Here is a 20,262-nt window from a genome sequence, read left to right as displayed (position 1 = left end):
TCTAAGCTCCAAGGCATGGTTGCCTCAGAATCAGCCTAAAGACATCTCAAAAGACAATCTGTCTTGTCACAAAGGCATTCACAAGTACATTAGGGATGGGTGAGAATTTCATTTGGTTGGGATCTTGTGGAGGTGGGGGAGAGACAGACAGACAGACAGACAGACAGACAGACAGACAGAGTGCAAAAGAGATAACTTTCCAAAATTTGCACATTTCTTCATCAGTTTGATGAAAAGAACCTGAAATGTTATCCATTCAAATGCCTAAAATCTGTGTACCCTCTTTTCTAATTGAAATAGAATGTGGATAGAGATGCAGATTTACATGAATTCCACTTTTGCTGCCAAGGACAAACAATTTTACCATTTTTTCTCTCACTTCAAGAAGTCATCAAAACCGGCATAATTTTCAAAGTTTATTCACTTCCTTTAGGCCCAAAAATGTACTTGTGGAGGTTTTGTGCAGAAAACAGATTTTCCTGTACAGAAATCAAATTTCCTGCACAGTATATAGCAATATTTTTTGCAGAAAACAGCATTGTTGCAAGAAAATACAAGGTTTTTTTCTACAGAAAATCTATTTTCTGTACAAAAAGACCAAATGCAGTTTGTTTGGATTTGTTTTTTTGTTTTGTTTTGTTTTGTTTTTGTAGAATGGATCCCAAACTGCTAAAAATTCTTACCTGTCTAGGGTTATCTTTGTCAGTTTCCCAACACTATTTTCTAACTGTTGCTCAAATATTCTCAAATATGCTTTCCATCCCTAGATATGGGGTGGTGAACTTTAAAGGAGCAATACAAGGTTCTGATTCTATTGTGAGGATCAGAAAGAGAACCTTGTAATGAAGGTTCCTTTACAGTGTTCAGGCCTAATAACAATAATCTGTGAGCACTGAACTCTGGAGTCCCCATGAACAGAAGAATGCAGACTTTAATATGACCACCTAGAATACTGCATACATTTGTAATAGTCTTAGTCTGAATGGTTGTTTTGGCCAGCATCTTCTAATTCTTCTTTGATGTGACCTTGGACCTTTGCAAATCAGTTGAGCTTAAAAAGAAAGAATATCAAAGAATGTTGTAGTGGTGTTTTGGTTTGCTTTTGCTTTTCTTTCACGTTGCAAGCTAAAGAGGGAGCAATGACATTGCTCAAGTATTCCAAAATGTCACCCTGAAGCTTGCTAGAAGGAAGGACAAAAGCTCTACCATGAAGCCTGCAGTTACATCACATCAGAATGATCTCTGGGGAAATGCGTTTCATTATACAAGTGCTTGAGGAAGATTGCTACTCATCAAGCTAACAACACTTGATTAGGCTGCCTCCGAATGAGGATGCACTGCTGGGTTGCGTGTTGAATGAATGCAAATCAGCAAAGTCACACATGAGGGAAAGGAAAGAAAACATACACACACAACACAGAGCCAAGCTAGATTTCTTGTCTTACTAACAGCTGCCAAAAGGATAGGAGTCGGGTAACAATAGTGTAGCTTTGATGCCTTTATGATTTCCTTGTTTTTTTCTGCTTGCAAACTAACGTGGCCAAATTCCCTATCCTTTCTTGCAGCTCTTATGTGGTTATTTACTGGAATATGTATTTGGTTGTTGACCAGTCAAGATATTTTGCTTCCTGGTGAATGGACAGGATGACAGAGGAGGCAGTTGGGGCAGAGGCAGAAACAAACTGGAGGAGCAGCTGAATCTTGTTTCATCCCTGACTGTGGGATGGTCTCCTCATTGTCCTTAGACAACAGCAGAATGGTTTAGAGCAGTCTTCTTATGCTACTTGATATGGTGGACCAGCAAATGGATTAGTACCATATTTGTGCCCATTGATTATAATCATTTTTTTCATTCCTGGAAACTCTCCATAAACCAGCATTTGTGGGTCAGCATCATCAAGAGACTAGCACTTTGAGTAGCACTGGTTTGGAACAATGGTTCTCAAATTCTGGTCCTTCAGACATTTGGGACATTGAGTCCCAGAATTCCTGAGTATTGGCCATACTTAGTTTTTTGTGGGTTTTTCAGGCTATGAGGCCGTGTTGTAGAAGAGTTTATTCCTGACATTTCACCAGCAGCTGTGGCTGACATCTTCAGAGAATGCTGACATGGAAGAGAGTGAGGTGTATATACTGTAGGGTGAGAGGAAGCAATTTACATGTTAATTTCTGTATTCTATGGTTGAATGGCAAGGTCTCAGGGTCTATTTAAATAGTGATCCATTGTCTGCTGGGAAACCCCCCTGACCCTGGGTGGTTTTCATTTGCATTTGTTGGGTCTTGATTTTGGTGTTTTTCAGGACTGATAGCCAAACTTTGTTTACTTTCAGAGTTTCTTTTTTCCTGTTGAAGTTGTCTAGGTATCTGTGGATTTCAATGGCTTCCCTGTTCATTCTGACCTGATTATTGTGTGCATGGTCCAGAATTTCAGTGTTTTCAACAGCATTTTATGCCCATGATGGTTTATAATGTGTCATGCTACTGCTGTGCAAGACAGGTCACGTGGTGCACACAGGTCTTTCCTCCATTCAAAGGGAAGGCCAGGGTACTTGCCCCCTAAGGCAGCGGTCTCATTCTGTCTTACTCAGAGTAGGGCCAGCTTTGTTGCTAGCTGGCTTTTAGGCTCGTTACAAATGGGCATAAAGTACGTCCTGGGGACGTACTAGGGTTAGGCAAAGTGCATGCCTTACGCACGCACCTAACCCTAATACGTCCCCAGGATGTACAAAATGGCGGTGCCCGTTCCGAACGTGCTGCCTCCAAACAGAGCGGCGCGGACATGATGTCTTTGCGCCGTAGGAGGTCACATAGAGCGCCCTTTCCGCAGCGCACGAAGGAGCTCCGAAATGGAGCTCCTTCGGCGGTTTGCATCGCTGGCGCAGCCTTTAGACAGCTGCGCCAGCGACGCAAAGGAGAAAGGCCCCTTTCTCCTCCTCCCCGCCGCCGTCGGGTGTCCTTGGGGCATGAAGCCCCAAGGACACCCCTTTCCAGGCCGCGGGGAAGTGGCCTGGAAAGCGGCGGATCGGGGCCTCGGAGGCTGCTGTTCTGGTAGCTGAGGCCCTGATCCAGCGGGGAAAGGAGCGCCTACAGGCCACCCCAAACGGACGGTCTGTAATGCGCCTTAGACTCCATTAAAAGTGCTAGTTTAAGCTTTAAAGCCATAAATCAAGTGGGAATCATATGATTCCCCCAGATGCTGTTGAGCTACAGCTCTTAGCAACCCCAGCCAGCAGAGCCAAGAGATGCTGGAATTTGCAGTCAGACAACATTTGGTTCACCACATGATTACGAACTATGCCCGGGTGAGTATGTCTGGTCAGTGGTTTCTCCACTGAAGGTTATTATAGAAAATATTAGAACTGCCTTTTCTGGTATGTCTCCATTCTCCAAATCTGTTTTCTCAAAATATCTAAAAGTTTAAACTCATTTGCAGAAAGAGAGGCCAGTTGGACCGGATCTTGTGTTTTCCTGCATTATGAGTAAAATTCAGGCTAGCTTGAGTAGACTTACACATAACATTAACAATACATTCTCCTTAAAGTATTTGGCTTTCAGTATTAAAACACATATGGTGAAATAAGATAAAGAATATGTTACAACATTTAGAAGAATAATTACTGGTAGAGTAGTTTCCTCTTAACCAGCGAGTGCCACAATTTGCACAATATTTTATAAGAAGAACTGCTACTAAATTTTAAAGTAAAATATTTTAAAAGTAAGTTTATTTAAACACTGGGATAGCATCAGTATAAAAGAAACAGCCTTATAAAAGAAACGTACAAAATGTTTGCCTCCATAATTTAAAACGACCACGAGCCCTTTTCTCATTATGTATCAATTTAGATTTGAGTTAAGTACCATCAGTTTTGAAAACCTGCACACCTCACACTGGAGACAATATTTTATGATACACTGTGTTATAATGATGATGTTTAAGGAGTTCTTTTGATAGACAGCTACATGCCTTTTATTGTAATTTGGTTTTGTTTCCTCCCTTGAGGCACTTTTTCAGGATGAAGGGAGATAACAATGAAAAATAATGGAATGAAATTACTTCTGACAATCATGCCAGAGACACCATCCATTGTCTTTCAAAATCTGAAGTGAACCCAGTCATCTGCATTTTTCTTAGTGTGGCCTATGGCTAGAGTTGCCCTAAAGAAATTAAAACCTGACAGCTTGGCTTGTCAAAGAAACATGTCAAGAATCACTCAACATTGTTTTTAATGTATCTATGTGGCAGCATATGTGTAAAAAAACAGATAAGCTTGACCCCATTAAAAAAATGTCAATACCTGTTATGCAGCCACATGGAAAAATGTGTTTCACACATTAAACAAGCAGGGCAACTGGAAGATCTTGTGAGCTCTTAACTTCCTGAACTTCTGTACATAATGGGGATGTGAATCTTCACTAAGTTTCTTCTCAAAGGTAGCAGTGAGTAATTTCCAATAATTTTCTTCCTATTGCAAGGAAGTCTTTGAAAGCTACACAGTTTTCAAAGGCTATTTGCAATTCAAGACTTACTCTGAACAAAATTTCCACATGGTTGTTTTGTACAGAAAAGACACATGGTAATTTGCACCTAAAACAGGATCTTTCTGTGCAGGAATTAATACTTCTCCGGTGAAATAGTAATTTTCCATGAATAAAATGCTTTCTTCTACACAGAATGTGCTGTTTTCAGCGCACCAACAACCACATGTGAATTTTGTGCAGAATAGATGGTGTCTGAAAATTATCTTTTCAACTTCAATGGAACTGATAATTTGATAATTTTGATAATTTTCAGACACACTGTAAATTCTGAAATGGTTCTCATCAGTCCAGGATTCCTCTTGTCAGTGTTTCTCCTCATTGCAAAAGCATGTTTTTCAACAATTTATTCTCTCCATCCCAACTGTATTATCTGCCAATGGTGTCCCAGTCGATGAGATAGGCCCCATGTGAGCAGCCATTATGGGTGGGCACAAGTACTCCTGTTCCTGGTGTGATTCAGAAGTAGAAAAACAGGAACAGATGCTCACAGACATTAAGGAAGGAACATAGGGAGCCGGTTGGATTATTTGCCCTGCTAAGCAGTATTTACTCTAGCTGGAAGTGGTGACTATATGGTCTGTGGGAGTGGCCCCTGTTTTGTCACCTACCACTCAGTCTTTTAACTGGTGATACCAGGGATTGAATTTAGAATCAGTATGAAAAGCATGTTGGTGTTAATGCTAGCTAGAGAGTTCAAGGAATCATAGTCCAATAAAGGAACTTTTCAGAATTCTGCCAGTATGTGCTCCACCACTGAGCTATGTATCCTTCTCTTCACATTGGCTTGAATTGTTAACCATCCTCTGCTATCCATATATATAAAATGATGAGATTCCCTTGTTTTGTTCTTATTTTCAGCGATGGAACACCTGGTACACAGAGTGTGACAGACAAGTTTGAAGTGAACTGGGAAAGTGTTGTGGTCAGTTCTCATAGTGCCATTGTAATGAAGTTTGATGGCCGTGGAAGTGGATTCCAAGGAACCAAGCTGCTACATGACATTAAGAGGAAACTGGGCCTTTTAGAAGAGAAGGACCAAACAGAAGCTGTCAGGTGAATGCCATAGTCCTTGTGGAACTGAATTCATTTTGTAATTGTATCTTTTAAATAATGGCTGGCATCCTGTTGGGTATTCACAGTCATTGTAAACTGACTTATGGATTGTGATGTTGTGCAACACTAGTATTCTCTGAAAGGAAGCAGAAGTACAGCTACACCACCAGGTGTCTTGTGCCTTGTGATCCAGCAACATGCCCATTGCACAATTGTCCCCCTTGCAAAATGGGACACATTGTAAAAAAGAACACATAGCATTCCAACAGCCATGTTATGCATTAGTACATCTTGCACAATGCCTCATTGGGCACCATCACAATTCACAAGCATGGTTATGTATCATGTCAGATCCATCATCATAAAGTTACACATCGTAGGCTCTGATCTCAGCCAGTGTCTTTGAAAGGGTTTGTTAAAGCCAGCGCTTGGAAAAGCTATTGCTCTTGACTGCAACTTACAGAATGCTGAAGGCAATGCAGTCCAAAAAAGACTTTTTCCCAAAAAAATATTTCTGCTTTGCCTTAACGATAATGGGGGCAATACAAGACAAACTGATCAGCTCAAGTTGCCTTTCTGGTGATCAATATCTATTGGACTATAGTCACCATTCTCCCCAGTTAGCATGGCTGGCTGGGCTGGGGCTGATGGGAGGTGTGATGCAAATACATCTTGAGATAGCCAGCTTGAGAAGGCTGAGTTCATGCCAACAAACAAAGTTTATGCTTTATGCAACTGATGCTTTTATATACTGAATTGAAATGTGGGCATCATTAGCATTACTCTCTGTAAGCTGCTGTATTTAAGGCCACTCTAAGATAATTAAGTCGTCTTTGTTGTTTGTTTTTCTCACAGAAAAATGCTGCAAAATACATTTATTGATAAGTCTCGAGTTGGTGTGTTTGGAAAGGTGAGTGCCTTTGACATCACTGCTTTCAGCTCTAGCTTGCTTAAGAATTGAGATCTGCATCTTGATGGATTGGCTGTGTCTAACCAAGATTTATTATGGTTCTCTTTTTAACAACTGTACATTGTTTGTTGCTCCAGAGGATGAGAGCCCTGATGTTTTAAATCTCAGTGTCAACCAGCATTTTCTTGTAAATCCTGCCTTGAAAGAGCAGAGTGATTGCTTCTCAGAAGGTGCTGGGAAATGAGGATTTTCCACCATCATCTTCTTTCTTTTTAATGTCAATTCCCAGCTAATATTTGCTCTTCCTTTTGCAGCTTCTTGAATCATGGTAGAAATTGATTCAAGCCTAGAAAATGATTGCTGATTTGCATTTCAGATGATGCTTGGCTGAACCTCAATAAAAGGAGAATAATTAATTTTAAGCCAAGGATGATGGTGGTGGTAGTGATGGTGATTTATGAATCTCTATTTGAAGATGGCCAAGAAGACCAACTGCATTCCAGCTATTCAGGCTCTATTCTCTTCTTATATTGGAGCAGGGACAGTTAACTGTGATGGGACTGTCAATCTATTTTCTGCTGCTGGGACCCTACATGCCACCCAAACTGTCCATAATGCTAATAGGGAAGAATTTTAAAAAATCTATAACTCCATTTCTGATTTTGAAAGAAAAACTGGGTATGAGATGCTGCATCAGGAAACAAAGCTGTAGAGACACAACTTGAGCTCAATAGCTATGGCTGCAATCCACACTTTGTTCTGGTGCCACAACAAACTACCATTCCCAGAATTCCATAGGATTGGCAGTTAAAGTGATGTCAAACTGGATTATTTCTACAGTGTGGGTGCAGCCTACGTCTCCCAACTGGTGTCTTTCAGCAGTACATCCCCTGCTGTCAAGTGGGGTGATTTTTCTCTTGGGAGGTTCACTACAGTATTTTTGCCATGGATCAGGGATGTGATATTAGCCAAGTTCAGTGCTGTACCTATTCACAAATCTTGCAAGCTCAATGTGTTTCTTTAAGAACAAAAGTGATTAAGCACTGAGGGAAGAATGGAGAAGATGAACATTGCTGAGTACACTCCCACAATCTTCTCCAGACATAAGCAATGAGCAAGTGCACTATTGTGGTGCCAAGACATATTTTTTTACTCTAGCTACAGTATCCCTGTGTTCAAAATCACTGATGCTGAGGGGTGTTAAAGAGAACTTGATTATGTAAATCAGACATTTGCATGCCTAGCCTGATTAATGTATTGGAGTGATTCTTCCTTTGGGCCTAAATTAAATTGGTAATTCCCCAGTAGAGTACACCTATTGAATAAATAGGATTTATATAAGTATTGACTTCCCATTCAGTGGTCCTTCTTGGGACCAGCAGAGGTGGGAATCACGTGGCCTTCCAGATGCTGTCGGACTGCAACTCCCAGCATTCCTCGCCATTGACTATCCTGACTAGCTAGGGCTTCTGGGAGTTGCAGTCCAACAATATAAGGAGGACTACTTGATTTTAGACTGTGGTCTTTTTATTTAGCAATTGGCTTAGCCCCTGGCATATAGTTGTAGCCTGTAATGGGGGAGGGGGGATTAAAAATTGAAAAAATTGAAAAAATTGAAAAAATTGAAACTTTAATTTTTATTAAAAAAAACTGGGTTCTCTTTTTTCTCCTCCCACTGAGCCTCACTCCACTCACACCATCTCCTCAGCATTTTAAAGAGACACAGGCAAATGCCACAGCCCATTTCTAGCAAAATGTCTGAGGAGCAGTGGCGTCACCCCCTTAGAATTTCACCTGGTGTGGTGTGCACCCTCCGCACCTCCTAGTTTGGGGCTATTTGAGGGCCGCATCTCCATTTAGAGCTCTTAGATATTCTGGAGATGTTCTTCTCTCTGCCCTACCACCTTCTCAGTCTTGTTTTATATGAACAAGGGAGAGGGCTTTCTTGGTGACTGCTCCCAAACATTGGAACTCCCTCCCTTGGGAGACCAAAATGACTCCATTCTTGTTCTCCTTCCTCTAGCATTCTTGTGCCATCAGGATTTTAGAATATAATGGGATCAGTTTTTAATTATCTTCTGTGCTGTGCTGTTTTATGGTTTGTATTGCCTTTTAATGAATGTTAATGTCTATAATTGTAAATTATTTCATTGTCTTTTATATAACTTTTGTGTATGTTATTTTTAATCTGTAATGTTTTTAAATACTTTATAAGCTGCCTTGAGTCTCATTATTGGCAGTATATAAATAGGTTAAATAAGAATTAAAAATGATATTTCATATTGAAAAGCACTGAGCAAGATAGCAGCTGCTTCTCAAAATGGCACCATTGCCTAGGCGTCCCTCAGCCTCCCATTTTATCTTCTTGCATTTCAGGATTATGGAGGCTATTTGAGCTCTTACATTCTTCTTTCGGGAGAAGAAAATAAGGAGCCACTTTTCCAATGTGGTGCTGCTCTATCACCACTGACAGACTTCAGATTATATGGTAAATATGGATCCCATCAGATCAGTTGGATACAAAGGCATCTATTCTGTGGCTCAGCGACTACAGTCATTGTTACTGGGCTCCAGGAATCTAAGCTATTCTTGCTTTTGCCTCAGGAACAAGCCCTTCTAGCCCTTAATTGAAAATTTTCTCTGAAGCACACAGACAATGAAATCTCTAGGCTTGGGATCCTGTGAGGAATGAGTGTGCTTTTCTTTACCCTGTATAGCTTCACATATACCTCTGTGACTAACAGGCAACATAAATTATCTTTTTCTACCCTCTACTAGTTTAATACCTCTTGCCATCTTGACCATACTCTGATGTTGCTTGGCCATACATGTCCCAGTTTTCATATAGGAACTGATGGAGGGTATGAGATTGCCAGAGTGAAAACTGCAGATGGTTCCTATACCTTTCACTGTTGTGCAAAAAGGGGAATTTCTGCAGGAATTGCTTGTCATGCAACTAGTAACACCTGTTGAATTTCCCTCTTCTACACCAGCCGTCTCCTGCTTTTCAGTCTGATAACCCTTGGAAAGTATGCTACAGCTCATCTTTTCCAATCAGTTTGTGTAATTCACAGCCCAAAGAAGATTGTGTACTAGGTTCAGTTGTGTGTGTGCTGTGTGCCTTCGAGTCATTTCAGACTTAAGGCGATCCTAAGGCAAACCTTATCATGGGTTTTTCTTGGCAAGCTTTGTTCAGAGGAGGTTTGCCATTGCCTTCCCCTGAGGCTGAGAGCATGTGACTTTTCCAAGGCCATCCAGTGGATATCATGGCAAGATGAGACTTGTACCCTGGGAATTGAGTTGTAGTCCAGCACTCAAACCACTAGGCCATGCTTGCTCCAGATCCTTAGATTGAAATATTCTGTGGTGAGAAAGCCAAATGCTGTTCATGTGGACTCTTCCTTAATTTTTGCAATAACTTTATTCCTGCATCCTGTCACTGGCCTCTGTGCAGGTTAAGTGAGCCCTTCTGTCACCTGTTTCCAGGGTCCATAATGTTTGTTTGTTTATTTAATTACTTGTTGGGTCTAAATGGCATGCTTCACTACAAGTATTCTGTTACCCAAAAAAGTGGGGGGTGGACTTAAGGTCTCTGCCAGCAGTGTCAATGTCCCTTTTGAATGTTGGGGAATTAATTATTTTAAAACGAGGCATGCATGAGGTGAGTAATTAACTAGAATATTTGTATACCTGTTTACACTAGTACTCATGACAAGGAAAGACTCCCATTTGAAATAAATATGATGTTTTTTAAAAAAAAACATGCAAAGAAACATGCAAACAGACAAGGATTTACTCAATCTCAATAGTCACACCAGGTTACAGAAAGGAAGACTGCAGAAGATTAAGAAAGGGTATATTTACCAATCTAGCAGAGAACTGTCTGCTAAAGACTTGGACAGCATCTGAGGATACACTGGGGAAAGTGATCCAAAATAACTAGGGTTGTTGGGGGGTTATACCCCAAAACCTGCTCTTAGGGTATGTGTTGTATACCCAAAAGTTTTGATGACCTTCCAAAGGAAAGATCAAACTGGTCTGGAAAACATAATGATTTTTAGTACCAAGGTGTCAATGCATTGATGCATCTGAAACAATCTTTCGATCATCAGACAGGCAGGGGAAATGTAGGGACTTCAAAGAGGGAGAACAGGGTAAGGTCTGTCTGTTTTGACAAATGCCTTCCTCTGTTTCCTTCACTTCTTTTGTCATAAGAAATACAAAATAAACAGGTAGGGGGAATGTTGCATGTTTAGTATAATCCATCAATGCTTGTCCTTTTGTTCTGTCTAAGCCTGGTATTCCCTGGTCAGCCTGATCTCAACACGGGTGCATTTCTTGCTACTTTGGGTCACTGTGATTCCCAGAATATGTATCATCATGCTCCATGCTAGATATTAATTATGAAAAACCCATATCCAGCTGGAAGGGTGGCTCACAGCAAGAGTCAAATCTATGCAAGAATTTAAAAAGTTGATAAAATACAATCACATGAAAACTTTGGAACAAAAATAAAGCAATATGGCCAGGCAGAACACCCTGGGTAGAAGGCTCCCTAATCTGAGAGCAACCGCCTACACCACTATTCCACCCATTCCCAGTTCACAGCACTGGGTAGGTCTTCAAATTATAATCTCAGTGCACAAAGTAGTATGCACAGGGCTTTTCAATCCTTGGTCAATGGCTTTTTAATCCATCTTAATCTGTCCAAATATTTAAAAGAAGAAGAAGAAGAAGAAGAAGAAGAAGAAGAAGAAGAAGAAGAAGAAGAAGAAGAAGAAGAAGCAAAAAAATTCTAGCCCTTTAAAAGGAAGAAGTAAAAAAAATCTAGCCTTTGGACCAAAGAGAAAAGCCTTTGGTTTAATTTCTTTTTAAAACATTGTTATTATCTGAAGCTCTGGTATAATCCTAGTAATAGTGCCTAACTTGTTTTTCTTTGTTTCTTTCCAGCTTCAGCCTTTTCAGAAAGATATTTGGGATTACAAGGGATTGACAATAAAGCATATGAGGTAACGGCATGGATCACCCTGCTGACAGCAGAAGCATCTATTTTTAGGACCAATGCAAGATGTAGTTTAGCTTTTCAGTTCTGCCTTCTTGAGTGCTGCTTGAGAGTTGAAAATGTGGAGAGGAGGATAAGTTAAAACTGCTTGTCTTAAAAAGACATCTGTGGATTTTGGCATGGACCATGTGTTGTGTTTTATTCACTTGCTTTGTTGTTTAAGATATAAATACATTTCTTTTCTGTATAGCAAAACATTCATAAAGTGGCTTCAAAAAACCTGAAACATTGCAAAATCAAAATCACAAAGAAGTAAAGCCATAATAAAAACTGTACTGGAAAAGCATGCAGATTTTACTCAGCAGCATTAAGTAACATCAATGTCAATATTTTAAAATATTAGAAAAAGTTTTAAACTGGTACCTAAATTTAAGCAAAATGGAAGAGTGTTCCACAGAAAGAGTTCCACTACAGAGGGGCCTCTTCCAGAACCTTGGAAAGTTAACTTTTCAGATTAAAACACTGGACGGCCCTTGTGGTCTCTTCCAACTCCATGATTCTGTGATTCTAGTCCAACACTCTAACCACTACACCATTCTGGTTTCATCTCAGATTGTATCCATCTAATGCCAGAAGGCAGAAGCATTTAGAGGCCCATGAAGACTTGTCTACATAGGCCAGAATGTTTCAGGCTGCTCCTGAAGTATTCTGGCCCCAGAGCTGCCCTGGATTCTCCCCATTACCTTCAAACTCTGAAAGCAGGGGGTTGTCTACACAAGTGTCCCCACTCTGCTACCATACGTTGCTCTCTCAGAGGTCAGAAATGAGGTGCTCTGACTCTGAATCACATAGCTGAGCACCTTGTTGTGACCCCAGAGGGAGTGCCTCATGCCTGCAATGATGGCAAACTCATATATGCTGATATTTGTGTGTTGCAATGAAAGCTGAAAGAGCTTAGAAAAGTTCCTTTTTGGACTGCAATTCCCATGCTGGCTGGGGCAGTGGCATTACTAGGTTTGGCGTCGCCCAGTGCAGCAACACATATGTCACCCTCCCATTGACTTCCTCCCATACCATAAATTTACAGCGCTTTATAAATAAAGGTTAATAATAATAATAATAATAATAATACCACACCATACCAATTTTTTTTTTACTAATGTTACCCTTAAATTGTAATTCTCATATATCACTGAATGTAATGGCAATAGTTGTGACATAAGCAAGGAGCAAAATAAAAATTATACCTTGAAATTACAATATCATATGCAGAGCCTAAATGTATTTACATGCAGTTTCATGTGGTTAAAGTGAAAATTTGGTAAAATGTGAATTAAAAAAATTAAAAAATTAAATTAAAAATTTAAATGTCCTTGGGTTGGGGCCTTCTGAGATCAATCATCCATAAACGTAACTTTTCTTTAAGAATTATTGGTACCAGTGCCTGAATGTAATGTTGAATTTCCTTTGTGTTTTAATCTTCTCAGAGTACCAAACTGGCACACAGAGTGAGGTCAACGAAAGACCAAAAGTTTTTGATCATTCATGCAACTGCTGATGGTAGGCATTTACCCTAAGTGCCCACACTCAACACATCCTGAAATAATTATTTTGCTTTTCTCATTATTCTATATGCAGTAATAACCCTGTCCTGATTTTACAGAGAAAATCCACTTCCAGCACACTGCTGACCTCATTACGCACCTAATTCGGGCAACGGCTAATTACAGCTTGCAGGTAACGTATTGTTGCATGATCACTCTCTTTTCCAAATGCAGCTGTTAAGTCTGCAGAACACTCTTTTGAATGTACACAGTGGTATACAAAGTGATCATAGAATCATAGACACATGAGTGTGGGTTATCCCACTTCTGCCACCACATGTAAGGAAGCACTACTTTTCCTGCCTATATTACTTTTTTTAAAAAAAATGTTCTGTGGAACTCCCTGCCACAGTTTCTAATAAATGTTCTGAAATTAGAGCACTCTAGCCAAAGTGCCATAGCCAAAGTAACACTTAAATTTGAGAGCATTTATGTGAAAATATTTTTTAAATGCACTTAATAGAAATATGCTTGGTTATTTACTTTGGGTTGTGGGAAAATGCAATCAATTTGACTCTGAGCACCCACCCAACCTACATTCTCACCATTTCCACATTTTCCAGGCTCAAAGATTAATTCTTTGGGGTCATCAATACAGTAAGGAAGCTCCCAAACATTGCTTGAAAGATATCTAAATTCATAATGGCTGCATATTTATCTTATTCAGCTTGTGAGTTTGTTAGGAATATCCCATTTTTTTACTGTTGGAAAAGACACTTATGGAAAAGGAACATTTGATAATTCAGACTAGGAAGATCATTTGTTTTTAATTAACTTACTGTAAGAAAGAGCTTTCAGGCTACAGTTAATTCATCTTTATGATACCACAGCCTTAAAATAGATTGATAAAACAGATCAGATGGATAGACAGAGAAATGGATAGATAAAATAAAACAGATAAAATTGATAAATGGATAACAAAAATAGAAGAGATGGATGAATAGCTAACTAGATTGACTGGACCGATCGATAGATATGGATAGATAGAATAGATTGAATGGATGGGTGGATGGATGGATGAATGGATGGCATATATTGGATTGCTAAATCTATCAGTGAATCAGTCTGAGAAGAATGAACCAAACAGGATGGTTTTTAACGATCCCATTCAGAGCTGTCTTCAGATCTAATAATAATAATAATAATAATAATAATAATAATAATAAATTTTATTTATATACCGCTTTTCCAAAAGATCAAAGCAGTTTACATAATGTAGTTGAGAGTCATCATGATAAGTTAACCTGAGGTTTCAGGACCTCCTACTAATGCTCACCAAACACCCTTTCATTTAATAGTGAGGAGCTCTTTCTCATATCACAGCTCATACCATTCAGGAGGTAGAATTCAAGGGGATAGCCATGTCTGAGGATGTAGACCCAAATCTACAAAAGCTCATGCTACCAACTCTTTTTCATGTTATTTATTTATTTATGGGATTTATATTCCACCTTTCTCCCCAAATGGTTTTCAAGTTGATTTACAGTAATTTAAAGGTGCTACAGGATCCCTTTACATACCATTCAGGAGATTACACTGATCATTTATGTAGACCTTTAATGTGGAAGGGACCAAAAGGTCTGCTTCCATCTACTCAGGCTGCATCTACAATGAAGAATTAATGCAATTTAACACTGCTTTATGTGCCATGGCTCAATGCTATGGAATTCTAGGATTTGTAGTTTTGCAAGACTTCTTCTTCTCTGCCAAAGAGCTTTGGTGCCACGACAAATCCCAAGATTCCATAGGATGGAGCTAGGACAGTTACAGCAGTATTGAACTGCATTAATTCTGCAGTACCTCAGTGGCATGCACCTAAATCTGGATACACCACCAGCACTACTACTCACAACCCCCTTCTTTCTTTTGCAGATATACCCCGATGAAGGCCATTACTTCAACAGTCCGGCCCTTGAGCAGCACTTGTACAAGTCCATTGTCAATTTCTTCGTGGAATGTTTCAAAGAACAAGACAGAGCCCCAGTAGTTGCAACGAAAGAAGATGAGGATGAAGATTAACCCTTCAGACTTGTGCTAAGAAGCACAAGGCTGTTTATAATAATAATATGCAACTGAATCTCTCTGTTTTTCCCCCTGGAGAAAGGAGTGTTAACATGAGCATGTATTTAACCAAACTGAAAAGGGAAAGCAGTGTGCCTGCTCGTTCTGGATCATGACTCCTTTCTTCCTAAATGGAAGAACATTTCAGCATGAAGAACTCCGCAGAAACTCAGCAGAACTCCATTTAAAACAAATGGAGTTTTTTAAAAAGAAGAGGAAGAGAGAAAAGGATCTGATCACCTTTCTTGCCACAAAGTGACTTCCGGAATAAGATGCTCAATCAGGAAACTGGACCTAGAAAGAGATTTCCCCTAAGATGACTCTGAAAAAGGCCCTTTGCATCAAAAGGGTTCAATCTGTAGGAATGAAAACCTGCCATCTGTCTGTGTTAGGGTTCCCTTAGTTAATGCCTCATTGTCTCAAATAAAACTACCAACCATGGAATAAAGATTATAGCACAATTATTTTTCAGAAGTACTGATACATGTGTTGTTTGCCCCATTGTCTTCTCATTTCAAAGAAGTGACCATTGCTACAGAACTGCTCAGCTAAGCAGAGGTTTCCTTTGTAGAAATCACAGCTGTAGTTACACTAACCTTTTAATTAAAGTTTGCATATTGTAGAGGTATTTTCTGTATATAGTTTTTAATTTCCTTTTTAGTTTAGCCTTGTACTGACTCTTAGTGCTGCGATGTATTCTGGGTAAGGAGAAGAAAATATTTAAACACAGTGAATAGCATTAGAAAAAATGTCATTGCTTTAGATATCTTTCTACAATGCCCAGGAGTTTTGGAGTGCATTGGTTGCAACTTAATTTTCTGGATCCAGATTGTCACATAATAACAGCAAATATTTTGTCAAATGTTTAATTTTTTAAAAGGCACAGTTGTAATCGGAGATGGCAAGAGGCAAAGTATGCAGCCCAGTATTTGTCACCCCACATGGTTTAGGGTAAACCTGCCAGTCTGAAATGGAACACTGTAAAGCAGCAAGTTTCTAGTCCTCATTGCTGTGGATATTGCAGGGAAATACAAGAAATGGTTCGTAAAGGAGCAGCCAGTGCTTACAGGGACTGAGGACAGGACTTCCAGCCTCATGTGTGAGCTTCTTTGTGGGGGATATATGAATTGCCCCCTCAAATCTCCTTTAATTCTTCCTCTCCTTACCCTTTTTGCAACGCAGCCTCTACTGATTGTAATAACTCTAAAACTGCAAGTTTTACCTTTACAATACTATGTGCATTATAATCATTTGCTAACCAACCTGCTTATTGGTATCAAATATTCTTGTGATGAGGAGAAATAAAGGATTGGGGGCTGCAATTTTCAACACACTCACACACACACACAGCCTCCCCAAGAGTTCTGGAGGAAAGACCAAAATAGTTTCATCCTATCCCTGACCATTTTGCATTCCTTGCACTCCCCCCCCTCCCCACTGTTGTTCCCTGTAAATTATTCTGACCAAATGTACAGCTAGTATGAATACTGTAGAATTCATTTTGTTGTATATAAAAGGAATGTAAGTCTATGATTTGTCAAGCCCCTGCCCACACACCGATCCAGTATTTCTTATGTCTTGTGTTCGGCATGCATGGAATAACACTCGTTTGCTTATTAAGATCCCTTAAAAGTATTCATTCAGACTCTTTATCAATCGTGTGCTTCTTTCTCAGATTGTTTTTGACAGCTTGAATGTCTGTGGCAGATTTCTACATTTTTACCTTATGCTGTCGCTCAGACACCCCATCCCAGACAGCAACACACAATGTTGATCACAAGTCTTCTTCATTGTATCTCTGTTTTGTTTTAGGTTCAATCTGTTGGTAGTTGTTGGTAATTAGATCATTAAGGGAGATTAACCAGTAAAAACCAAACAGAAAAGGGTGGGTGGGGGAAACATCCTCATTGCGTTGTTCTTCCTTTCATAATTTACTGTCCATCGGAATTCATATGAACAAGATTTGCAGAATAACATGGCTTTCTTCAGCCAAATGCCAAATAGACCATGTGAATGCTACGTGTCTGGGTTTTGGTAATCTTTTGGACTGGTATGCCTGAACTGAATTTGAGCCAGGGGAGCTGACGGTCTGCTCTGTTTGTAAACTTTTGTAGAAGGAGAGCCCAGGAGTGGCATAGTAGTGTTTCTTCATCCATAAAAATAAAGCATTATTTTACCATCCAGGTTGCTACGTTCATTTTTTGTTTAAAAAAAAAGTGGCCTTCATATGGGCGTCCCATCAACTAACCCTTATTCTTTGGTGTAACCTAAACTTGTAAATATTGGCTGAAATTCTGATAGCTGTACAGTGAATCTGTAATGATGGAGCTATTTCTCTTGATGTTATCCCACACCGAAGTCTGCCGTTGAAGCCAGCATCCTGTCTCACAGAGAGATTTCCAGGGCACAGCTGGATGCATCATCACTCATCACCACCACTCTCCAATACCTTGGAAATCCCTCTGTTGGGAGAGCTGAAAAGGTAGGTTTGCGGGTCCACTTTTAGTTATTGCAATGTTGGAACACTGCAGTGTTGCAGTTTCTGTCATTACAGTGTTGTAACGCTAGCCGTTGGGTTGGGATGGAAGAAATCATGTGGGCATAAGTATCCCTCCATCTGATGCCCCTATCTAGCTCATTCTATTTGGGATGGCCCTGTTCAATAACCCTTTTAACAATCTAGAGCAGCAACCGTACAAAAAGAGGGACAAAGAGGATTGCTTTCACAATTGGAAATGTTTGTTTTGGGGACTGTAACTCCCAGAATCCCCCAATCAGTATTGTCCCCATGTTGGCAGAAGATTCTAAGGACCCTAAGACTGAAATAATAGGATCTTAGAGTTGGAAGTTGGAAGGGACCACAGGGACCCCCTGATCTCTGTCATGCAGGAATATACAACAAAAGCACTCCTGAAAGATGTCCATCCAATTTCTGCTTAAAGACCCCCCAAAGAAGGAAAATCCACCATTCTCCAAGTCAGTCCATTCCAGTGTTAAACAGCTCTTACAGTAAAGAAGTTCTTCCTAAAGTTTGGGTGGAATCTCTTTTCTTGCAATTTGAATCTATTGGTTCATGTTCTAGATTCTGGAACAGTAAAGAAAAAAAGCTTTATCTGTGTGACATCCCTTCAGTTACTGTCGTAATCTCTCAGTTTTCTCCAAGCTAAGCATATGCAGCTCCCTCAGTAATTCCTCATAAGGCTTGGCTTCCCAACCTTTGACCATCTTGGTCACTGTTCTCTGGACAAATACCAACTTCTTGAATTGTGGTGCCCAGAACTGGACACAGAATTCCAGATAAAGTCTGACCAACACAGATTATATTGGCAAAATCTTCTTAGGGATTTACACTACTGTATCTGGGGATTATGCCAGCATAACTACTTTGCATAAGGATATATTCATTACCTTCTTAGGCCCCTCTCCTGACTTTGTAACAGTAGCTACACCTGTCCCCAGGTGCAGCTTCACAGACAAGCACATGGCAAAAAATTGTGATGGATAGATTGCTGGGCAACATTCTCATCTCTCTGCCCAACTGGTTATCTTTGCTCTTCCAGACCTCCATGTAAGTATTCTGGCAGAATGTTATATTCTGCCAGCTTTAAATAGGTTCTCAGCATTAAAAAGTAACTTTCCCCAACAATAAATCCAAAGCCAAATGCAAAAGTCCAAAGTTGTGCTGGCTGCACTGGGCTTGCAAGCCTGAAGAGCTAACAGGATTTTCCTCTCCCTGCCTTCCCTAAATGAGGATTTCTAGCTTGATCCAACAGCTGGTACTGGTTGTAGTTGTGCCCAGCAAATGGGGTTGTTATTAATGCATCACAGAGAGAGGTGGGGAAGACCAGGGCTGAAAAAGCACTGCACACAAATTTGCTTATGCTCATTTACTCATACAGATGCACAGTTTTAGCAATTACTGTCATTTAACTATGGCACAACTCACTTCTGACCAAGTGGGCCATGTCCCTTCTTTGCCTGCCTTATGAAGATGGTAACTATTGTTTTTCTTCCAGGACACTGTTCTCCCTTTCTGTCTTTTTTAAATCTTTAAATGGGACTGGACAGGACTGGCTTTTAAAGATCCCAGGGTTGTAAACATGGGCTAGAATTCAGCATGGGACTTATCCCTTTGTAAGTGGACTTACATGTGTGGGGAAAGGAATTCATTTTTAATTAATTTTAATTATAATTACTTTTGCAAGCCTGTATTCACTTAGGGGATGCTGTGATGTTACAATATTCAGACATATATTTAATAATGGTAGCCAGCAGAATAATTGATGTGCCATGGCCCTGATGTGTAATGAATGTGTATCAAGCCATGCCTAGTGTACATCTGGACACTGGCTAGGAAGTGCACAAATGCAACAGGAGTGCCCAATCTCTATCAGAAGTGCCTGATGCACATCAGAAATGTCTAGTGCACATCACAAGTGCCCAGAGAGCTTGAGAAGTACCGAGTGTACATTACAAGTACCCAGTGCACATCACAAGTGTCCAATGCACATCACAAATGCCCAATGTGTATTAGTAGTGATCTTGAGAAGTACTCAGTGCACATCACAAGTGCCCAATGCACATTACAAGTGTCCAATGCATATCATAAGTGACCAATGACCATCACAGTGCTCAGTGAGCATGAGAAGTACCCAATGCATATCACAAGTGCCCAGTATGCATCACAAGTACCCAGTGAGCTTGAGAAGTACCCAATGCACAAGTGCTTAGTGTGTGGTGCTCATCGCATACATGTACTCAATGTACATAGGAACACTTGCTGGTGCTCTGATATCCACTTTGCAATCCACCAACAGGGTCCCACTGCAATTCTAAAAATACAGATTAATAAACTTGCAAAATATAGAGCAAGCTGCAGAATCTCAACCAAAGATACTTAACTGCATCTATATTTATTCTCCCTGTACCAGAGTTAAGTTCTGGAAGATAATGCAAGCATAATCCTGTCCAGGTTGCCATTGCAGGTTTTTATCCATAGTCTGCTTTTCCCTGTCCTGCCTTTGTTGCTCCAACACCCACACATGTTAAGGGAGAAGATCATGGCACAGCAATAGTCTGCCTCAGTGTCTGAC

The 20,262-nt window shown here is 40.1% G+C and overlaps 1 protein-coding gene across 5 annotated transcripts in view; it reads left to right on the top strand.

Annotated features, from left to right (window-relative positions):
• The window catches only part of DPP6 (dipeptidyl peptidase like 6), a 622,884-nt gene extending 605,534 nt beyond the window's left edge, over positions 1-17,350 (top strand). For all 5 annotated transcript variants that reach the window (XM_089533588.1, XM_089533589.1, XM_089533587.1 and 2 more), the window contains 7 exons: positions 5,398-5,592; positions 6,448-6,502; positions 8,879-8,990; positions 11,453-11,511; positions 12,992-13,064; positions 13,168-13,241; positions 14,981-17,350. In XM_089533588.1, coding sequence (XP_089389714.1) covers positions 5,398-5,592; positions 6,448-6,502; positions 8,879-8,990; positions 11,453-11,511; positions 12,992-13,064; positions 13,168-13,241; positions 14,981-15,127 — 715 coding nt within the window. In that variant the 3' untranslated portion in view covers positions 15,128-17,350. The remainder of the gene's footprint in view (positions 1-5,397; positions 5,593-6,447; positions 6,503-8,878; positions 8,991-11,452; positions 11,512-12,991; positions 13,065-13,167; positions 13,242-14,980) is intronic.
• Positions 17,351-20,262: the final 2,912 nt, after the last annotated feature.

This window comes from Sceloporus occidentalis, unplaced genomic scaffold, assembly GCF_023333645.1.
Source record: "Sceloporus occidentalis isolate IW3139 unplaced genomic scaffold, rSceOcc1.0.p SCAF_7, whole genome shotgun sequence".
Taxonomy (NCBI): domain Eukaryota; kingdom Metazoa; phylum Chordata; class Lepidosauria; order Squamata; family Phrynosomatidae; genus Sceloporus; species Sceloporus occidentalis.
The sequence above is the reverse complement of the archived record's forward strand: the minus strand, read 5'-3'. Positions and strand labels throughout refer to the sequence as shown.